Below are 19,160 nucleotides of genomic sequence, written 5' to 3' on the forward strand. Positions count from 1 at the left end.
ACACTGATATCGTAGACACTGTCTTTGGCTGGGTCATAATATAAGCTTCGTACACTCCACCCAGACCCCTCCCTCTTCAATTACAGTCTTATCCACATACACTTTCAGTCTTCCCACCTTTTTAAAATCCTAATAACACCTCATTACAGCTGTACAGGACCCCCGCCTCCATCCCACCTCTACTAATGTCTTCCCAGGCTCCCCACCGCACTGCCCTCCCACTGTGAGGCAGGAGCGTTGAGGTCAGTATAATGTTGCTGACATGACATCACAGAGAGAACCAGGAGAACTGACACAATCTTCAAAACGTTGCCACCATACCGCAGTCAGAGAAAGGGTCAGGACATGTATATAGCTGTATATAGCCTCACTATTGTTATTTTACTGCTGCTGTTTAATTATTTGTTAATTTAATTTCTTATTTTTTACTTATCTATTAGTTACTTAACACATATTTTTCTTAAAACTGCATTGTTGGTTAAGGATTTGTAAGTCAGCATTTCATGGTAAGGTAAACAGGTAAACCTGTTGCATTCGGTGCATGTGACAAATAAAATTGATTTTGATTTGACATGACTGGAGTGTTTCTCAATCAGACAGAAAACTGAAACATCTCATATATCCTTTCTGTCACCTCACCTCACTTCACCAGTTAGTTCACACCTACTGTTACTTTCTACCGCAGCTAGAGGGAATAGGTCACACCGCTATATGCCTCACTTTGTTTCTATGGTAAACATGTCAAAACATATTTATGTTCGTTAAAGTGTGTGTACTTTGGCTGAAAAATAGATCTCTTCGTCTACTACTAGGGCATAGCATCATATGCTATTCAGAGGTTTAATGGTTTTACAGTGGATCACACTGTGTCCTTTACTGCTATTGTATTAATGGATTATTAGCAGATGTGGTTGACGCCACACCTCCTTTCAGTGGAGGCTGCTGAGGGGAGGATGGCTCATAATAATGTCTAGAACGGAGCAAATGGAATGGCATCAAACCATGTGATACCATTCTACTTATTCTGCTCCAGCCATTACCACGAGCTCATCCTCCCCAATTAAGGTGCCACCAACCTCCCGTGCCTCCCTTTCTACATTGTACCTCATCTCACCTTCTATATTCCCTCCTCTTTTCTAGAACCTCTGAGAACACCGTGAACCTTTTATGTAGATTGAAAGGAGAATAGGGGCAGTAGGAAAATGTTCTTTCTTTTTGAACTGTGAGTTGATCCAGTTGGTGTGTGTGTGTGTCTCCAGCCAGGTCAGAGTTGATATGAGGTTAGCTGATATTATTTAGCTGGTCAAAGGTGGTGAGACTGTATTCCCCACACTGTGTTACTGTGTGTATACATGCCATCTCTAAGAAACGGAGAGAAAGAATGAGAGAAAGAAAAAGAGGTGGTCCCTCTCTCTGACCTCCCCCTGCTGTGATCAGTCCTTTTTAGGAAATGTTCTCTGATTCCAGACACTGTACCCCAATGTAGAGAGAGCTATCACTCTTATACATCTCTATTCATTCTCCCTATCTGACACCATGTAGAGAGCTATCACTCTTATACATCTCTATTCAGTCTCCCTATCTGACACCATGTAGAGAGAGCTATCACTCTTATACATCTCTATTCATTCTCCCTATCTGACACCATGTAGAGAGAGCTATCACTCTTATACATCTCTATTCATTCTCCCTATCTGACACCATGTAGAGAGCTATCACTCTTATACATCTCTATTCATTCTCCCTATCTGACACCATGTAGAGAGAGCTATCACTCTTATACATCTCTCTTCATTCTCCCTATTTGACACCATGTAGAGAGCTATCACTCTTATACATCTCTATTCATTCTCCCTATCTGACACCATGTAGAGAGAGCTATCACTCTTATACATCTCTATTCATTCTCCCTATCTGACACCATGTAGAGAGAGCTATCACTCTTATACATCTCTCTTCATTCTCCCTATTTGACACCATGTAGAGAGCTATCACTCTTATACATCTCTATTCATTCTCCCTATCTGACACCATGTAGAGAGCTATCACTCTTATACATCTCTATTCAGTCTCCCTATCTGACACCATGTAGAGAGAGCTATCACTCTTATACATCTCTATTCATTCTCCCTATCTGACACCATGTAGAGAGAGCTATCACTCTTATACATCTCTATTCATTCTCCCTATCTGACACCATGTAGAGAGCTATCACTCTTATACATCTCTATTCATTCTCCCTATCTGACACCATGTAGAGAGAGCTATCACTCTTATACATCTCTCTTCATTCTCCCTATTTGACACCATGTAGAGAGCTATCACTCTTATACATCTCTATTCATTCTCCCTATCTGACACCATGTAGAGAGAGCTATCACTCTTATACATCTCTATTCATTCTCCCTATCTGACACCATGTAGAGAGCTATCACTCTTATACATCTCCATTCACTCTCCCTATCTGACACCATGTATGCCCTAAGTACCCTCATGTTCCAATATCTATATATATTGCACTGCTCCTCTCTTCACCATCTCTTCCATCTCCCTTTCTTTCTCTTTCTCTCCCGGTCTTATCCCACCTAACCTTTCCTGTTCCCAGCCTCCTTTTCTCTGTCCCTGGCCTGTTTCTTCCTAACATCATGCTGAACAGCTTAGTCGGCACTCAAGCTGAACACAGTATAAACAAATCCTTGGCAGGAGAGAGAAGGGTAATACTCCTCCACTGAATCCCTCCCCTCACTCCTGTTGTCCCTCGTCCTCTCTCCCTGCCTCACTGTCAGTTATAAAATAATCTGTGTGCTGGCAGTCAGGGTTAGTGTACCCTGTTAGAAAGACTTAGTATAAGCAGTTAAAGAATCCAGCCAATACCTCTCCCTCCCTCCCACCATACTAGTCTGATTTTCATATTTTGTAATAGTCTTTCCTTATGACATACCTATATCTCCAGGAGTGTGGAGAAAGGGCCCCGCCAAAGATCCCAGAGTTCTCCTGTAATGACCAACCGGCTGCAGCAGGGTCAGATGGCAAAGAGTTGGATTTCATTTAAACTAGGCCTTATCAAATTGTTTTAGTCACATGTGCCGAATACAACAGGTGTAGACCTTACAGTGAAATGCTTACTTACGAGCCCCTAAACAGTGCAGTTTCAAAAAATATAGATAATAGGAGAAAAGTATGTTACTATGCTGCATATTAGTTCTGTACTTTTTCATCCGGACTGTACCAATCATTTGAGTAGCCTACAACTGTCCTAACCTCAATGTACATACCAGTATATAAATAAACCCCAAAATCCCAGTCTAACTACACTGAAGAAAAATATAAAACACATGCAATTTCAAAGATTTTACTGAGTTACAGTTAAGGAAATCAATAAATTTAAATAAATTCATTAGGCCCTAATCTATGGATTTCACATGACTGGGCAGAGGCCCAGACAATCAGAATGAGTTTTTCCCCACAAAAGGTCATTACCCACAGAAATACTCCTGTCCAGGTGGCTTGTTTCAGACGATCCCACAGGTAAAGCCAGATGAGGTCCTGGACTGGCATGGTTACACGTGGTCTGTGGTTGAGGCCATACTGCCAAATTCTCTAAAAACAGCATTGGAGGCAGCTTATGGTAGAGAAATTAGTATTAAATTCTGGCAACAGCACTGGTGGACATTCCTGCAGTCAGCATGACAGTTGCACACGCCCTCAACTTGACATGTGGCATTGTGTTGTGACAAAACTGCACATTTTAAAGTGGCCATGTCTCCAGCACAAGGTGCACCTGTGTAATGATCATTGTTTAATCAGCTTCTTTATTTGCCACACCTGACAGGTGGATGGATTATCTTGGCAAAGTAGAAATGCTAACAGTGCTGTAAACAAATTGGTGCACAAAATGAGAAATAAGCTTTGAAAATGTCTGGGAGTCTATATTTCAGCTCATGAAACATTGGACCAAAACTTTACAATGTTGAGTTTATATTTCTCATTACAGTCATCGTGCAGTGTAGATCTTTGGTATCAATGCATTGTAAAGAATGAGAAGCATTTTTCAAATTAAACTGAACTTTATTTCAGAATCAACATACAAGAATGAGAGAGCTCTTGAAAGGTGGCCTAACATCTTTATTATTGACAGCATCTTTGCCAGTACAAACCCAACATTGAGACTTATTACCATCAGAGTGCAGTTTTAAAAGCAGTATCTAAATGAAATGTATGTTTCTTATGTAGCCATGTTCGGTCGACATATTCAATCAAACATTATTTTACAGACTTTGGTCACTAGGTTTGTGTGCAGGAGTATGTTTTATAGTCCCTGTTTTGGTCCAGTTTGGTCTTACATTTTTTTTTGTCTCTCCTGTTTGATTTAGAGAGCTTCTGTCTTCAGTGACTGGCCCAGAGAGGGAGGAATGTACTGAGGTGTGGGGTGACAGGACATTGTCATGGTTTTAGGGGTTGTTGTTTAGGATCTGCCTGGGTCGCCCATACCCTGTCATGCCAGCCTGAGATGCCCCCTTATTGGTGCCCATCTGCAGGCCGATGACGCTCTTGCCTTCATTCAGCTGGTCCTCTGAGAAATCACGTCTGTTCTCCATCGATTTCCTGCAGACAGAAACCGTCATGTACACCACACTACATTTATAGTCACTGTTCATGTAAGCAAACATTTCCCTTTGAGATCAGTTTAATGACAGGACAAAAATTAGGTTCTGACTCACTTATGGAACCAGTTGGGGTCGCCACGGTAAGTCCCATCGTCCCTGGTGACAGCCAGGTTTCCCAGGGCCATCAGGGTCCTCTGGACAGCAGCCAGGTCTTTCCCTACAGACATGAATACACAGTAGACATTAATACACTTTAGTAGGAAGGACTGCAACTACTGTACAGTATATTCTATGAAACAATGAATGTAGATCCTTTAGACATGGTGAATAAGCAGCATTCGTATTTTAAATGCTCTGTATAGCATGCTAGTTGAACTGAGGATAGAAGTGATTTGTGTATTTGGTGTAATGTGGGAGGGTACAGCTGACGGCAGCTGGCTGGATGTACATACCCTCCCAGAGGTCGACTGTCTGGAACATGTCGGTCTTGGTGATGCCGTACTTCTCAGCCGCGTTGAGGAACTGGGAGATCTGCTCCATCTGTTTGAAGGCCATGCCTGAGCTCTGGATCTTCCTGATGGGCTTGTTCCCACTGGACAGGCTGTTTATCAGCTCACACAGTACCTGGAGAGGGGGAGACAGGGAGAGGGTAAAAGTATTCACTACCTGTGCAAGACTGGCAGACAAATTCAAGCAGACAGCTACATCTACCTCATACAAGGTATGAGAAGAGGGCACTCACACATCCGTCCTTGAGCCAGTTCTGCCAGCCGGTCTTGCCTGCCTCGGGTTGGCCCACTCCAGCTCCACACTGGGCGATGATCCACTCGGTCAGCCTCTCCTCCAGATCCTGGTCATACTTTTTATCGATCTTACTCTGCACCTCACGGCTCAGACCGTAGGAGGGACCTTTGTTTGCCATGACTGTTCCTGCAAGGAGAGATATTGTTTCAGATAGGGCAGGCAAACATTGGTGCGTTCTCTTTGTTGTAGGTGGTATTGACCATTCCATACACTTGACTTCTATGGAAGCTAACATTAAAAAGGTAAAGACAAAGTATCTAAGACAGAGTAAGGCCAATTATTTTACGCTAACCCATAGTGGTAAGATTTATTAGGGTCCCCATTAACTGCTGCTTACTTCCTGGGGTCCAAACATTCACAACAAAACAACAGCCTACATAATATACATCATACAAGATATTACTCATTAAACAGCTTTAAAGATTGATAAACTGTTCAAAGGTAACATATTTCTACACAAACATGCATTTTCAGAGCTAGGTAAAACCCTAATACATCAACTCACCTGGGTTACAATACAACCAACTGAAAACAATTTGGGCACACCTATTTAAAATGGCAGGTGACCTAATTACCAGGGATAAAATCAGCTGTGTCAGTCAGCCACATCATTACTGCTTAGCCATTATAAATAAAGAAATAATTAAACACATGACCACAATTTGCTGTAAAGGTTTGATATGGTGGACAAGTAAATGTAGAACTGTGGAAGTGACTTACTGAATAAATACATACAAAAAACACAACTTGCTCTTAAATAAATAACCTGAAGAAATATATATACTTTGAGTAAATATGATAAACCAGAAATGTCTGTAGGTGAGGAGCAACTTCCTCACATAGAGAATTCCATGAATACTGTGATAGGTTGTCTATATGTGTAACAGTGGCAGTGTAACTATTTTTGGTTTTGTCTTGGCTCAACAGGGACACTTAATAGATGGAACAGCACTCACATTCATGTCCCTGGCCTGCCGACACCCTCAAAACTGGCCCTGAGCCAACACAAATAGCTCCGTAATCAGAGTCTGATGATCTCTTTCTCTGTCTCTGTGTGTGTATGTGTGCAAATATATTTGTCAGGCCCTCTGATCTGGAGTTCAGAACTTGTAACAGAGACCCTAAATGCCTACCAACTTGAAGACTACTATGCTAGGGGTGCACATAGTAGTGTGGTCTCCCGAGTGGCGCAGCGGTCTAAGGCACTGCATCTCAGTGCTAGAGGCGTCACCACAGACCCTGGTTCGATCCTGGGCTGTATCACAACCGGCCATGATCTGGAGTCTCATAGGGTGGCGCACAATTGGCCCAGCGTCGTCTGGGTTAGGGGAGGGTTTGGCCGGGGTAGGCCGTCATTGTGAATAAGGATTTGTTCTTAACTGATTTTGCCTAGTTAAATAAAGGTTAAATAAATAAAAAATTAACATGGCCATAGTACAGACCACAAGATGGAGACTTCAAATCTAGACCTAATTCTTGGACTGTAGAATCGAAAAGTCTCAGCACCTGTGCTGGTATCTTGAATCATAACTATTACTGAACATTTCAGAGCTGAGGGTCAAAGGTTAATGTCATCTCTCTGTGAGCCTGCTGCTCTCATTGGCTCCTAGCTGCTTCCTGTCCTCCCCGGCCACACCCTGCTGTCTACATCCTGTTTGGCTTAGTCCTCCCAGCTGTCTCTTCTCTGTCACTTCCTTCCTTTCTCCCTGGGGTAGCTGTTACAGTTAACCTTCATAGACGTACTCACTCTGTTATGTGTTTTGACTCTTCTGCGTATTAGTGCCCAACAAAGGACACTGTGGCAAGCGGCAAACCCTGTGGCCCAGTCCATACTATGCAACGTCTGTAAATGCACAGAGCATAATGCTAGCTAGATGAGATTGTTGGGCTATATGTCTACATCCGCAATTACCTTATGATCTTACTGTATGTCTCAAAGTGAGGCATACTGAATATCCCCTCTGAACAGGACATTGTTCAAACGATGACTCATGTTGCTGCATGGTGAGTAAAACATATGAGATATTAGTAAGAGATATTATCACGAGCAGCTAGAATTAACAGCAACATGCTCCTCCCCTCTCCTCTTTACTTGCCTCTAAAGTAAACATTCAGGTATCAGTTATCAAACCACATTGATTCATGCTATCACAATAGTATTCAATCAGGTCTTGTGGCTGTATAGCAGTGGAGGCTGCTAAGAGGGGGACGGCTCATAAGAATGGCTAGAATGGATCAAATGGAATGGCGAACACATACAATACCACGTGTTTGATACCATTCTACTCATTCCGCTCCACCCATTACCACAAGCACGTCCTCCCCAATTAAGGTGCCACCAACCTCCTGTGCTGTATAGGGGTATCAACGTGCAAAAGAAAAGGACAAGCAATTTAATACTGGCTTAATACTGTGTTTGGAAAGGAGGTGGAGGCACTGCTTGAGTGCATATGTCAATGTCAGTGTGTGTGTGTAGGAGCATAGTTGTATATGTAGACAGGCCCAATATAACACTGTAGCATGCAGGTACACGTCTGTTTTTTCACAGATCTTGTAAGTGATGTTTGAAATGGCACTGGCAAACCAGACTACAGTGAAACTGGAGAGCACATTCTCTTCCTTAAGCACCTCAATGCTCTGCTTCCTGTTTTTGTGCAGAGTGAGAGAAACATCTGTGAGAGATCCTCTATGATCTCTCTGGCCTTAGCAACGACACACACACAAACACGAAGATTGATTGTGTCTAAAATAGAATCCAAGACAGAATTTCAGATTGGCCATGCTTGCATATTATTTGTGCAATCCATTGTGTTAATAATTCTGTTTTGGCCGGGCCACAACTATCTTGATTCTTTCACAAGAGGTGTTACTCAATATGAGTGGTTGCGTGCACCGCTGTACTGTTTGTGACAGTTGTTAGCATTTATTGATGTTGGTCAGCTCTAACACAGAGAAAGCATTACTTCCTAATCCTAGTTCACTAGCTGTCATCCAGTAGCTAATGACTCCCAGACCAGAGCTATTAGAGCTAATAGCTAATAGTTCCATGTCAGTGTCTCTCCTCACCCAGAGAAAAGCAGAGCAGTGTAGGGTTATTACTACATATGTTATATGGGATGTAGAGGAAGGACCTGTTGTTCTCTTATCTGTCAGCCTAGTTATGTCACAACCAGAGTTTGTAACAGGATGCGACACTCAAATTAGTTGGATATGTTACGTTTGGTCTGGTTACATAAGACGAAAGGTTACTTAAAACTGTAATATGTAACTTTTAGGGTTATATGAGTTATAGATCTGTCATTCTCATTGAAAACAAGTCTAAGAAGTGGTAGATTGGTTCTATGTGCTCTATTTCTATGCTTCCCTTTTTCTAGTTTATTTTTTGCATCTTTTACTTTTGGTTTTGTTCACGAGCTTCAAACAGCTGAAAATACAATATTTTCGGTTATGGAAAAGATATTTCACAGCTGTTTAGATGGTACAATGATTCTCTACACTATACTTGCTTGTTTAGTCACATATACTGAAATTAGGCTAACTATTGTAATTTTAGCAACCAGGAATTGGAGGAGCGATTTCTGCATAGTACATCTTGAAGGCAAAAACAAGAGTAGGGTGGTTGGTCAGGGTATAACGCGAATGTCCAGCAACCCAAAGGTTGCGTGTTTAAATCTCATCATTGACAACTTTAGCATTTCAGCTAATTAGCAACTTTGCAACTACTTACTACTTTTGAGCTACTTTGCAACTACTTAGTATGTTAGCTAACCCTTCCCCTAAACTTAACCTCTAGCCTAGCTAACGTTAGCCACTTAGCTAACGTTAGATTTAGCCTCCTAGCCACCTAACTAATGTTAGAGCCACAACAAATTGTAATTCGTAACATATCATAAGAAATGGATCATAGACATCCACAAATTAATACATGCCATACGAAACGTAAAATATCATACTAGTTGGAGTGTCTCGAATTTACATTTACTATGTTACGTCTACCCCTGAGTCCAGTTTGCATTTCCATGTAAAAGCCTTATGAGCACCAACATGTGAAGTTCATAGGAACACATCAAATGTGGTGTCAAATGAAAGCTAAGAGTCTATCTTTTTTACAAATTAAGGCATATATATTGTATATATGTACATTTTTCTAAACATTTTCCATCCTAAACATTTGGAATAAGCAAAGGCTTTGAATTCTGGTCAAACAGATGGAAAAGTGATCTTAGAAAACATTTAGTATAATTTTTTAAAAGGTATTCGAAATACATCTAAGCACAATAATGTTGATGTGTTGACCCCTGCAAACTAATACCAACAATTATATTTAGTTTTGCTGAATTCTTTGGCCTTTTGTAAGTTTAAGAAATATTGCCTAATGTCTTGTCATTCTGTTACCAAAAACCCAGATATCTTTAAAATGTTTTCTAATTTCTCTCCCTCGTGATGAGGGAGGGTGATGAAATTAAACAGAATTAACAAGTATAGGTAGACCTACTAAATCATTAGTGTTTTTACTGATAACATTTGGTTTATGATTTATTAAGTGATTAAAACACATAATTCTGTTACCAAGAAACAGAATGACTGGAACTTAAATGGCTACAAGGGAAGTTCATAGTAGTCACAAACCGCAGTTGGGTGACCTGCTACTATCAGTATAGGTGATGATAACTGCAGAGAGAGAGAGACAGAAAACAGTTATGAGCTGAACATAACAGTATTCCACTGGCAGTGTGTAGAATAATACCCAAACATGCAACGGATTATTTAAACATTTTCTACCTTTGTGTACTTATTCAGCCACCTAAGCCATACTGTTCACTCTGCTACCGTCCAGCAAACAGTACCGGAGCATCGGCTTTCAGATCAACAGAGATAGCTTCTACCCCAAGCCATAAGAGTGCTAAATAGACATAAAACTGCTAAATGCAGTGCCTTCAGAAAGTATTCATACCCCTTGACTTATTCCACATTCTTGTGTTACAGCCTGAATTCAAAATAGATTAAATATATTTTTCTCACCCATCTACACATAATATCCCATAATGACAAAGTGGAAACCTGTTTTGAGAAATGTTTGCCAATGTATTGAACATGAAATTCAGAAATATCTAATTTACATAAATATTCCCACACCTGAGTCAATACTTTGAAGAGGCACTTTTGGCAGCTGTGAGTCTTTCTGGGTAAGTCTCTAAGAGCTTTCTACATCTGTATCTTTGTAGAGACTGGGTGTATTGATACGCCATCCAAAGTGTCATTAATAACTTCACCATGCTTAAAAGGATATTCAATGTCTGTTTTTTTTTAATCCATCTACCAATAGGGGACCTTCTTTGCGAGGCATTGGAAAACCTCCCTGGTCTTTGTGGTTGAATCTGTGTTTGAAATGTACTGCTCGATTGAGGGAACTTACAGATAATTGTATGTATGGGGTACAGAGATGAGGTAGTCATTCAAAAAGCATGTTAAACACCATTATTGCACATAGAGTCCATGCAACTTATTATGTGACTTGTTAAGCAAATTTATACTCCTGAACTTATTTATGCTTGCCATAACAAAGGGGTTGAATATTTATTGACTCAAGACCTTTCAGCTTTTCATTTTTAATGAATTTAAAACCATTTCTAAAAACATAATTCCCACTTTAATATTATTGCGTGTAGGCCAGTGACAAAAACATCTCAATGTAAACCATTTTAAATCCAGTCTGTAACACAACAAAATGTGGAAAAAGTCAAGGGATGTGAATACTTTAGTCAGGCACAGTAGTGAATTAAATGGTTCCCCAGACTATCTGCATTGACTCTATCTTGCACTGGCTATATGCACACTCACAAGACTATATATACACACACTATACAGTATACACACTCACTCACACACACTACACTGACACTCTCACACAAAAACCACACACATTCACATACTGTATACTACATACGGACAGACGCGCATACCGACACATGCGAACATACACACATACACACTTTCACACTCATCATATGCTGCTGATCTGTTCTTTATTCTTACTCGTATTATTATCTATCCTGATGCCTAGTCACTTTACCCTGACTTTATGTAAATATCTACCTCAAATACCTTATTATTATCTATCCTGATGCCTAGTCACTTTACCCTGACTTTATGTAAATATCTAGCTCAAATACCTCGTACCCCTGCACATCAATCTGGTACTGGTACTCCCTGTATATAGCTTAATTCTTGTGTATTGTATTCCTCTTATTTATTTATTTTTTACTCTGCATCGTTGGGAAGGGCTCGTAATCAAGCATTTCACGGTACAGTCTGCACCCGTTGTATTCGGCGCATGTGATAAATAACATTTGATTTGATTCAGGATGCATCACCATGAAGACAATGACATTCATAATTATGCATTTCTGTATAGTACAGATCAGGGACCCATGATGTCATTATGTTAATGGGTGTTTATCCACTTCACTTACAGTAGTTCAATAACCAGAATAGATTTTTCTCAAATTCAAGGTGTCGTATCATAGCTGACACCCAATTCTGTCTGCAGACATCTTTGAATCTTAATTCAGATTTGATATTTAACAGAGTTTTTGGAAAATGTGATCACATAAAAAACTGAGGGAGAGAAAAATCACTATTTTACCAAACTGTACATCCGCACTGTTCTTCGAGTAAATGTGTTTTTGTAAAATTTTCTGTGGAAATTGTTAAAAGTAGTCCTTTTGCATAGAGTTGCATGGTTTGTTTAACTTTGCAATCAATGGTTTTTGTTTGGCATACATTTAAAGTGAAAAGTCGGAGTCTCCACGTCATTCTCTTACCATGGAATTGCCCGACAACAACTCTTGTAAATATCATCATAAATACCAGATTCTGCTCTAACCTGAAGGGCTGTTTCTCAATCTGATGATCTGCCTCAGAGCACTGTTTTAGCATGCCCAGAGAGGATCCGCCTTCAGCTCAGTACAGAGTAGTGATGGACATTCCGAGTATTTTCAGTGAGCCGGCTCATTTGTCTCCGTTCAAAAAGAGACGTTAATTTGGCTCCTAACCGGGTTTCGTTCAGTAGCACTTAAACATGTACCTGAAACCATGAAAAAACTGCAAATGTAAAGCCTACATAGTTGCCTGCCATTATGTCAGGTCGTGACGTGAGTTCATATACATTTGTACCTGACCAAATTATTAGATGGCCTGCCATTCTTTTTACACACTCCAAAAATGTGTTTGGACAAAAATGTGTTATCTGCAGATAATCGTTATCTGGACCTCAAAAAGCTGTAGTAACAGAATGCAAATCAGGGAGCCAAATGAACGACATTTCATGCAATTCGGTTCCCAATGTTCAAAAAGAACCGTTTGTTTGCGATTAACGCATCACTAGTACAGGCACACGTCACTGGCTGGATCAGGCCTTCTCAACATGAGTGCTCTTGATTGGCTGATGAGGACTGTTATGGGTTGGCAGGGGCAGTTAGATTACTACAGATACCCCTATCCTTCCCAAACCTCACTCAAACCTTATAGAAAGTTTATAACAGGTTCTATAAACTGTGTGAAAAGCCGTGGGTTAAACCTGTGTGCTGCGTCAAAGAACCGGAATACATCCATGTGTGATTGAGAGTTCATAAATCTGTTTACTGCACTTTTCCCCAGGAAGGGAAAAGAGGAAGGAGAGGAGGGCTGCTAGCATAGTCTGCTATTGTATACGCAGGGAGTGGGAGGAGGGGGGCAGGATAGAGCTGTTGGCTCCTGACAAGGCCAAGCCTTCTGCTACAGGCACAGACCAGGCTTCTCAAAACAACAGTCTGCCCTTACTCAGCCTGTAAAGCCATTTGTACCTCCTATTACCCAATATGTGCTCTGTGTCCTCATTCAAACATGGCTCAATCATTGCTGTTACAGGTGACTTTATTACAGGGATGTGAAACAGAGTGTGAAAGCTACTGGGGTCACTGCACAAAAGATCCATCATTCAATGTTTCCAAAGCAACTTGTAAATGTCATGTCACAGTGTTTTCAGGGAATACACTTAAACATCCCTCACATATAAGGTTTGACTCCCACACCACAGCTACACTAAGGTCTGGTACCGGCAGATAGACAGGAAATGAAGAGGAACCATGTATTACACAACACTCTCTGACCGCATGTTGAGATAGATAGCCCTTTCTCCATCTCAAAGATACAGTACATACATCATGAGAAAGAAAGCCCCTATATCATTCCATGAATTTGTCTTGCATGGAGCTGCCCATTTTAAAAAGGGGTGTAGCTAGTGTGTGCAGCCAGGTCACCCGTGTTACATATCAGTATTCGACGTCAATCCATGTCTGAGGACGTTGGGAGATGACGTGGAAACCGGCCACTAGGGGCAACAGTGAGCGTTGTTACCGTCAAGTAGGTTTTGGTTTAGCTAGGGTGTTGTGGAAGGGGATGGTGGATGGGTGTCAGCATCTGCTTCTTATTCCAAAGGTTGCAAGTTTGAATCCGGCGATAGAAAGTTGTTTTTGAGATTTATCCCAAACCTTAACGCTTACCTTAACCAGTCGGAGTTAATGCCTAACCTTAAGATTTCGGAGTTGATGGCTAAACTTAACCTTAAACACTTCGAAAACACTTCGCAACCTTAAACACTTCGAGCTAGTTGAATGTGTGTGTGTGTGAGAGTGCTGAGAGCAGGACTTGATAAGAAGCAGGATCTGATGATGCAGGATCTGATAGTGAACAGGATCCATATGATAGAGCCTCTCTGGGCAGAGTGAAGAACAAATTGATGCTTAGACATTTTTCACTGTAAAATGAATGCCAAACAAAAACCAATGCTTGCAAAGTTAAACAAACCATACAACTGTATGCACAAAGGCCTCTTTTAACAATTTCCACTGAAAATGTTACAAAAACACATTTACTTGTAGAACAGTTGCAAAGTTTGGTAACAGAATGACGGCACAAACAGCACAAACCTTCATTATTTTACCAAACTTTGCATCTGCACAAGTACTTGTGCATAGAGTTGTATGGTTTGTTTAACTTTGCAATCATTGGTTTTTGTTTGACATTCATTTTAAAGTGAAAAATCTGAGTCACAGCATCATTCTGTTATTGTGGAATGAATGAAGGAATTAGATATATGCCATGCATAGATGGAGTGAGAGAGGGCAGGATGTGTGTGAGTCAGGGAAGACCATCTTCCTCAGTGAATTTCATAAAAATAATAATATTGAAACATTTAAAAAGTTATCATTTTTAAAACTATACTAAATATATTCACGTCACCAAATAATGGATTAAAACACACTTTTTTGCAATTAAGGTCTACAGTAGCCTCAACAGCACTCTGTAGGGTACATTGACTTCAATACAAAAGCTAGGAGGCTCATGGTTCTCACCCCCTTCCATAGACTTACACAGAAATTATGACAACTTCAAGGGGACGTCCTCCAACCTATCAGAGCTCTTGCAGCATGAACTGACATGTTGTCCACCCAATCAAAGGATCAGCGAATGAATCTAGTATTGAAAGCAATAGCTACAGCTAGCTAGCACTGCAGTGCATAACATGTGGTGAGTAGTTGCCTCAAAGAGAGAGAAAGACAATAGTTGAACAGTTTTGAACAACTTAATGTCTTCAAAAATGAAGGAGAAGCAGAAAAAAATGAAGGAGACTTTCACTTACTTAGCTGGCATATGCAGCTAGCTAGTTTAGCCTACTCAAACACCCGGCTCAAACAGAGGGATGCTATGTTAGCTAGCTGGCAATGACTATCCAACACAACACCGGGACTCTTCCAAGTCAAGGTAAACTTTTGGTTTTACTAGTTTATGGCCACCAGGCCCGCTGGTGTAATTGCTTACCGACTGTACTGCATAACTGTAGTAGGTTTACTAACTCGTTAGTTCTATTAGCTATGTTGACTATGATTTTACTTTAGCTAATATGGTGACAACGATGTAGGCTGTGTGTAGAGGTTATGAGATGGTTTGTCTTAGAAAGGTTTTTTCGCCCGTTCACATTCATTGAAGTCCACAGGTGAAGGGAAAAGGTGAGAGGAGGAGAGCGCATAAATGTGAGAAGGAATACAACGTGGCTGCCATGAAAGTGATCTGTGTTTACATGTGATCAGGGGTGTATTCATTCCGCTGATTCTGTTGAAAAATGTTTAAATGGAAGCAAACGGGAAAAAAACGAGGATAAACATACCTGAATTTGTCCAATAGAAACTCTTGTTTGAAACTGTTGGACTAATGGTTACACCCTAGACCAGCTAGATGCAAGCAAGAGTGTACAAGGCAGTATTGAATGTGTCACTGTCTGTCACCTCAAATTTTCTCTCGACATGTGTGCACCTGCTGTATGTTGTAAACTTTCATTCATAAGCTAGGTTGTAGCAACCTCGTGATGGAATTATGGAAAAGTTTAGTATCATGTAGTACCCTAAACTAATCAATGTTACATTGAACTGGGTGAATGGAATATGAATGACAGTCATCTAATGTGCTGTAATAGAAATAAGGCCATACTCATATATTTTTTTAAATCCTCGCTCATCTTAAACGGCACCGACCGCCACTGTTGTGTGTGTGTGTGTGTGTGTGTGTGTGTGTGTGTGTGTGTGTGTGTTTAGAGGTTGAATATAAAAAAGATGAAGGTGTACCCCATGTGAGTATGTCTACAGCCTTTTCGCCCTCTCTCTCATCCATGTAATCCTAAAATAGACTGTCCAAAACTATAGAACGCTGTCAGTAGCAACTTACCAAGCATGCTAGAGAAAGTACTAGACACCATTTTGACAATGTCTGATACACCAGGAAATGTAACAGTATGAATTAGAGACAAATGTGTTAAGAAGGAGCCAGGTATGTACTTACAGTGTTTAGTTGGGAGCAGCTTTAGTTGTTCAGATGCGTGCAAGTGGCTTTGGGCCTGTGTTTCTGTGAGCTGGTGTAAAATAGTTCCTCTCTTCTCCTTTACAACAGAGTACAGAGTCTGCTCTCAGGGAGTGCCGGCTTAAAAAGAACAAACACGTTTGTCTTAAATGACTTCACCACATTCAAGAGAAAAAGTGAGTGAGAGAGAAAGAGGGGAGGAGAGGACAGAAGGGGAGGAGGAAACCACAGCCTTAAAAGGATATGGACTTTTTTCTCTTTTTTTCTCTTTTTTTTTCTATGAGCTTCTAGTACTCTTATTTCATTCTATGACACATCTTTTTATTTTCTCTCTCTTTTCACCCCTGTAAGTGTACCTCCTTATTTGGGAGAAGGACAGGGAGTGAGAGGGCCGCTGCCAAAGGGGTTGGTTTGGTCAGCTTGAGGAATTCTCCAAATATCTCCATCTACCACTTTGTCTAGAGAACAGACGGAGGGAGGGAGAGAGGGAAGGAGGGATGAATGAGGACTAAAGTAGAGAGTACGGTGGTTTAGGGGGACCAGGGGGAGGAAGATGCTTTCAGTAATTAGAGAGCGTAAGGAAGGAGGCACTTCTAGGGGAAGTTGACTTTATTGCCTCTATATTAATATGTTGTTATTTGTGGTTTAAGTCTTTCATAAAAGGTCAAAGAAAACGTATGGTAGCCATGGAATGTACTTTTGTTCCATGAGAGAAGTACAGTACGATAAGTACGTAAGTGAGGGCTTGAGCAAATGAGAGGAACCATAATGTAAGCCTGTCAGTCAAAGTGCAAATACTGCTGATTTGTTTTGCTTTGTTGGGTGTTTAGTTCCTTATCCTTTTTTGAACGTTTCCCTGGTTCTAAAGAACATAAACCCCAATCACATATAAACACACCCATGCCAGTGGTATATGACAGCATTACAGACACACTCTAATTACTGAAAGCATCAAAGCTGGGACCGAGAGACTGAAAAACAGCCTCTATCTCAAGGCCAATAGACTGTTTAACAGCCATCACTAACAATGAGTGGCTGCTGCCAACATACTGACTCAAATCTCTTGCCACTTTAATAATTAATAATTGGATGTAATAAATGTTTCACTAGTCACTTTAAACAATGGCACTTTATATAATGATTACACACCCTACATTACTCATCTCATATGTATATACTGTATTCTATACCATCTACTGCATCTTGCCTATGCCGCACGGCCATCGCTCATCCATATATTAATATGTACATATTCTTATCCATCCCTTTACACTTGTGTGTATAAGGTAGTTGTTGTGAAATTGTTCGATTACTTGTTAGATATTACTGCAATGTCGGAACTAGAAGCACAAGAATTTCGCTACACTCGCATTAACATCTGCTAACCATGTTTATGTGACCAATCAAATTTGATTTGACACACAATCACACCCTCAACAGCCTTGGTGGGGCATTCTATAGCTTGAGAGGCCATTGAGGTTAAACATTGACATCACAGAGTGCATCACTGGGAAGAGTCAGCATTAGTATGAAGTAACTGTCTGACCCTAACGGTCATTCCAAGGAAAGTTATTGGGTAATGTTGTATCAGTGCCACATTAGCCTCTAGGCTATTCTGTGTAGAGGTGCCATGTGTGATTTGTCTATATTGTCTATTGTTCTCCATTCAAGGGCACCAGACTGAAATATATCTCTTTAGCCACCAGGCCTTGGGCTACTGAGCTAGTAAAACTACCAAATTGTTTAATGGAAGTCCTTACCCCATCCTAAACTGAATTGGTCCACTGAAGACCCTAATTATTCAGATGAGATATTCCAGCTTTCCTGAGTTGGCTCAGGGCATAGCCTTGATCTATTTACAGTGCATTTGTGAATGTAGCTTATTGCATTGGAAAAACAAAGGTTACTGATGGACATTTGTATGCATTGTTCAGGAAGCCATACTCCTGAGGTACTGACCTGTTGCACCCTCTACAACCACTGTGATTATTATTTGACCCTGCTGGTCATCTATGAATGTTTGAACATCTTGAAGAACAATCTGTCCTTAAATGGCCATGTACTGTTATAATCTCCACCCCGCACAGCCAGAAGAGGACGGGCCACCCCTCAGAGCATGGTTCCTCTTTAGGTTTCTTCCTAGCATCCTGCCTTCCGAGAGAGTTTTTCCTAGCCACCGTGCTTCTACATCTGCATTGCTTTCTGTTTGGGGTTTAATGCTGGGTTTCTGTATAGCACTTTGTGACATCTGCTTATGTAAAAAGGGTTTTATGAAAACATTTGATTGATTGATTAAAATGATCCTATATAAGGCAGAGGATGACAGACAGATAGATTGAGGGATGGGGATGGGGGAAAATGCACAGGTAGAGGAAAGATAAGCAAACAGTGTGTGTGAACATGGCCAGCCAACCTGTGAATGGTCCCAGTGCACAATTTAAACAAAATTAACAGCTGGATTCTGCATTAGTAAGAATTTTTATTTTATTTTTCTAAATAATACATAGAAAGTGTTTTTTTCAGGAGTATGATCAGTCAACTGCAATGTATGTGTTGGTATTGACTGTGACGCACTGTTGTATGTGGGAGTGTACACTACATGACCAAAGGTATGTGGACCCCTGCTCGTTGAACATCTCATTCCAAAATCATGGGCACTAATATGGAGTTGGCCACCCCTTTTCTACTTTAACAGCCTCCACTCTTCTGGGAATGCTTTCCACTAGATGTTGGAATACTGCTGAGGGGACTTGCTTCCATTCAGACACTAGAACATTAGTGAGGTCGGCGATGTTGGGTGATTAGGCCTGGCTCACGGTCTGCGTTCCAATTCATTCCAAAGGTGTTCGATGGAGT

The 19,160-nt window shown here is 40.8% G+C and overlaps 1 protein-coding gene across 1 annotated transcript; it reads right to left on the minus strand.

Annotated features, from left to right (window-relative positions):
* Positions 1-4,047: 4,047 nt before the first annotated feature.
* LOC120056547 (transgelin-2-like) lies at positions 4,048-16,460 on the minus strand. Its single transcript, XM_039004730.1, has 5 exons — positions 16,287-16,460; positions 5,350-5,537; positions 5,060-5,231; positions 4,722-4,824; positions 4,048-4,605 (listed from the first exon to the last, which is right to left on the minus strand). The coding sequence occupies exons 2-5, from the start codon at positions 5,527-5,529 to the stop codon at positions 4,452-4,454; spliced, it is 609 nt and encodes a 202-aa protein (XP_038860658.1). The 5' UTR covers positions 5,530-5,537; positions 16,287-16,460; the 3' UTR covers positions 4,048-4,451.
* Positions 16,461-19,160: the final 2,700 nt, after the last annotated feature.

Source organism: Salvelinus namaycush, chromosome 12, assembly GCF_016432855.1.
Source record: "Salvelinus namaycush isolate Seneca chromosome 12, SaNama_1.0, whole genome shotgun sequence".
Classification (NCBI taxonomy): domain Eukaryota; kingdom Metazoa; phylum Chordata; class Actinopteri; order Salmoniformes; family Salmonidae; genus Salvelinus; species Salvelinus namaycush.

Coding starts and splice junctions, on each gene's coding strand:
- LOC120056547 (XM_039004730.1), bottom strand. CDS start 5,529: ATGGCAAACAAAGGTCCCTCCTACGGTCTGAGCCGTGAGGTGCAGAGT. Junction 4,825..5,059: donor GACAGTCGACCTCTGGGAGG/GTATGTACATCC, acceptor TCATGTCTGTAG/GGAAAGACCTGGCTGCTGTC. Junction 4,606..4,721: donor GACCCCAACTGGTTCCATAA/GTGAGTCAGAAC, acceptor TTCTGTCTGCAG/GAAATCGATGGAGAACAGAC.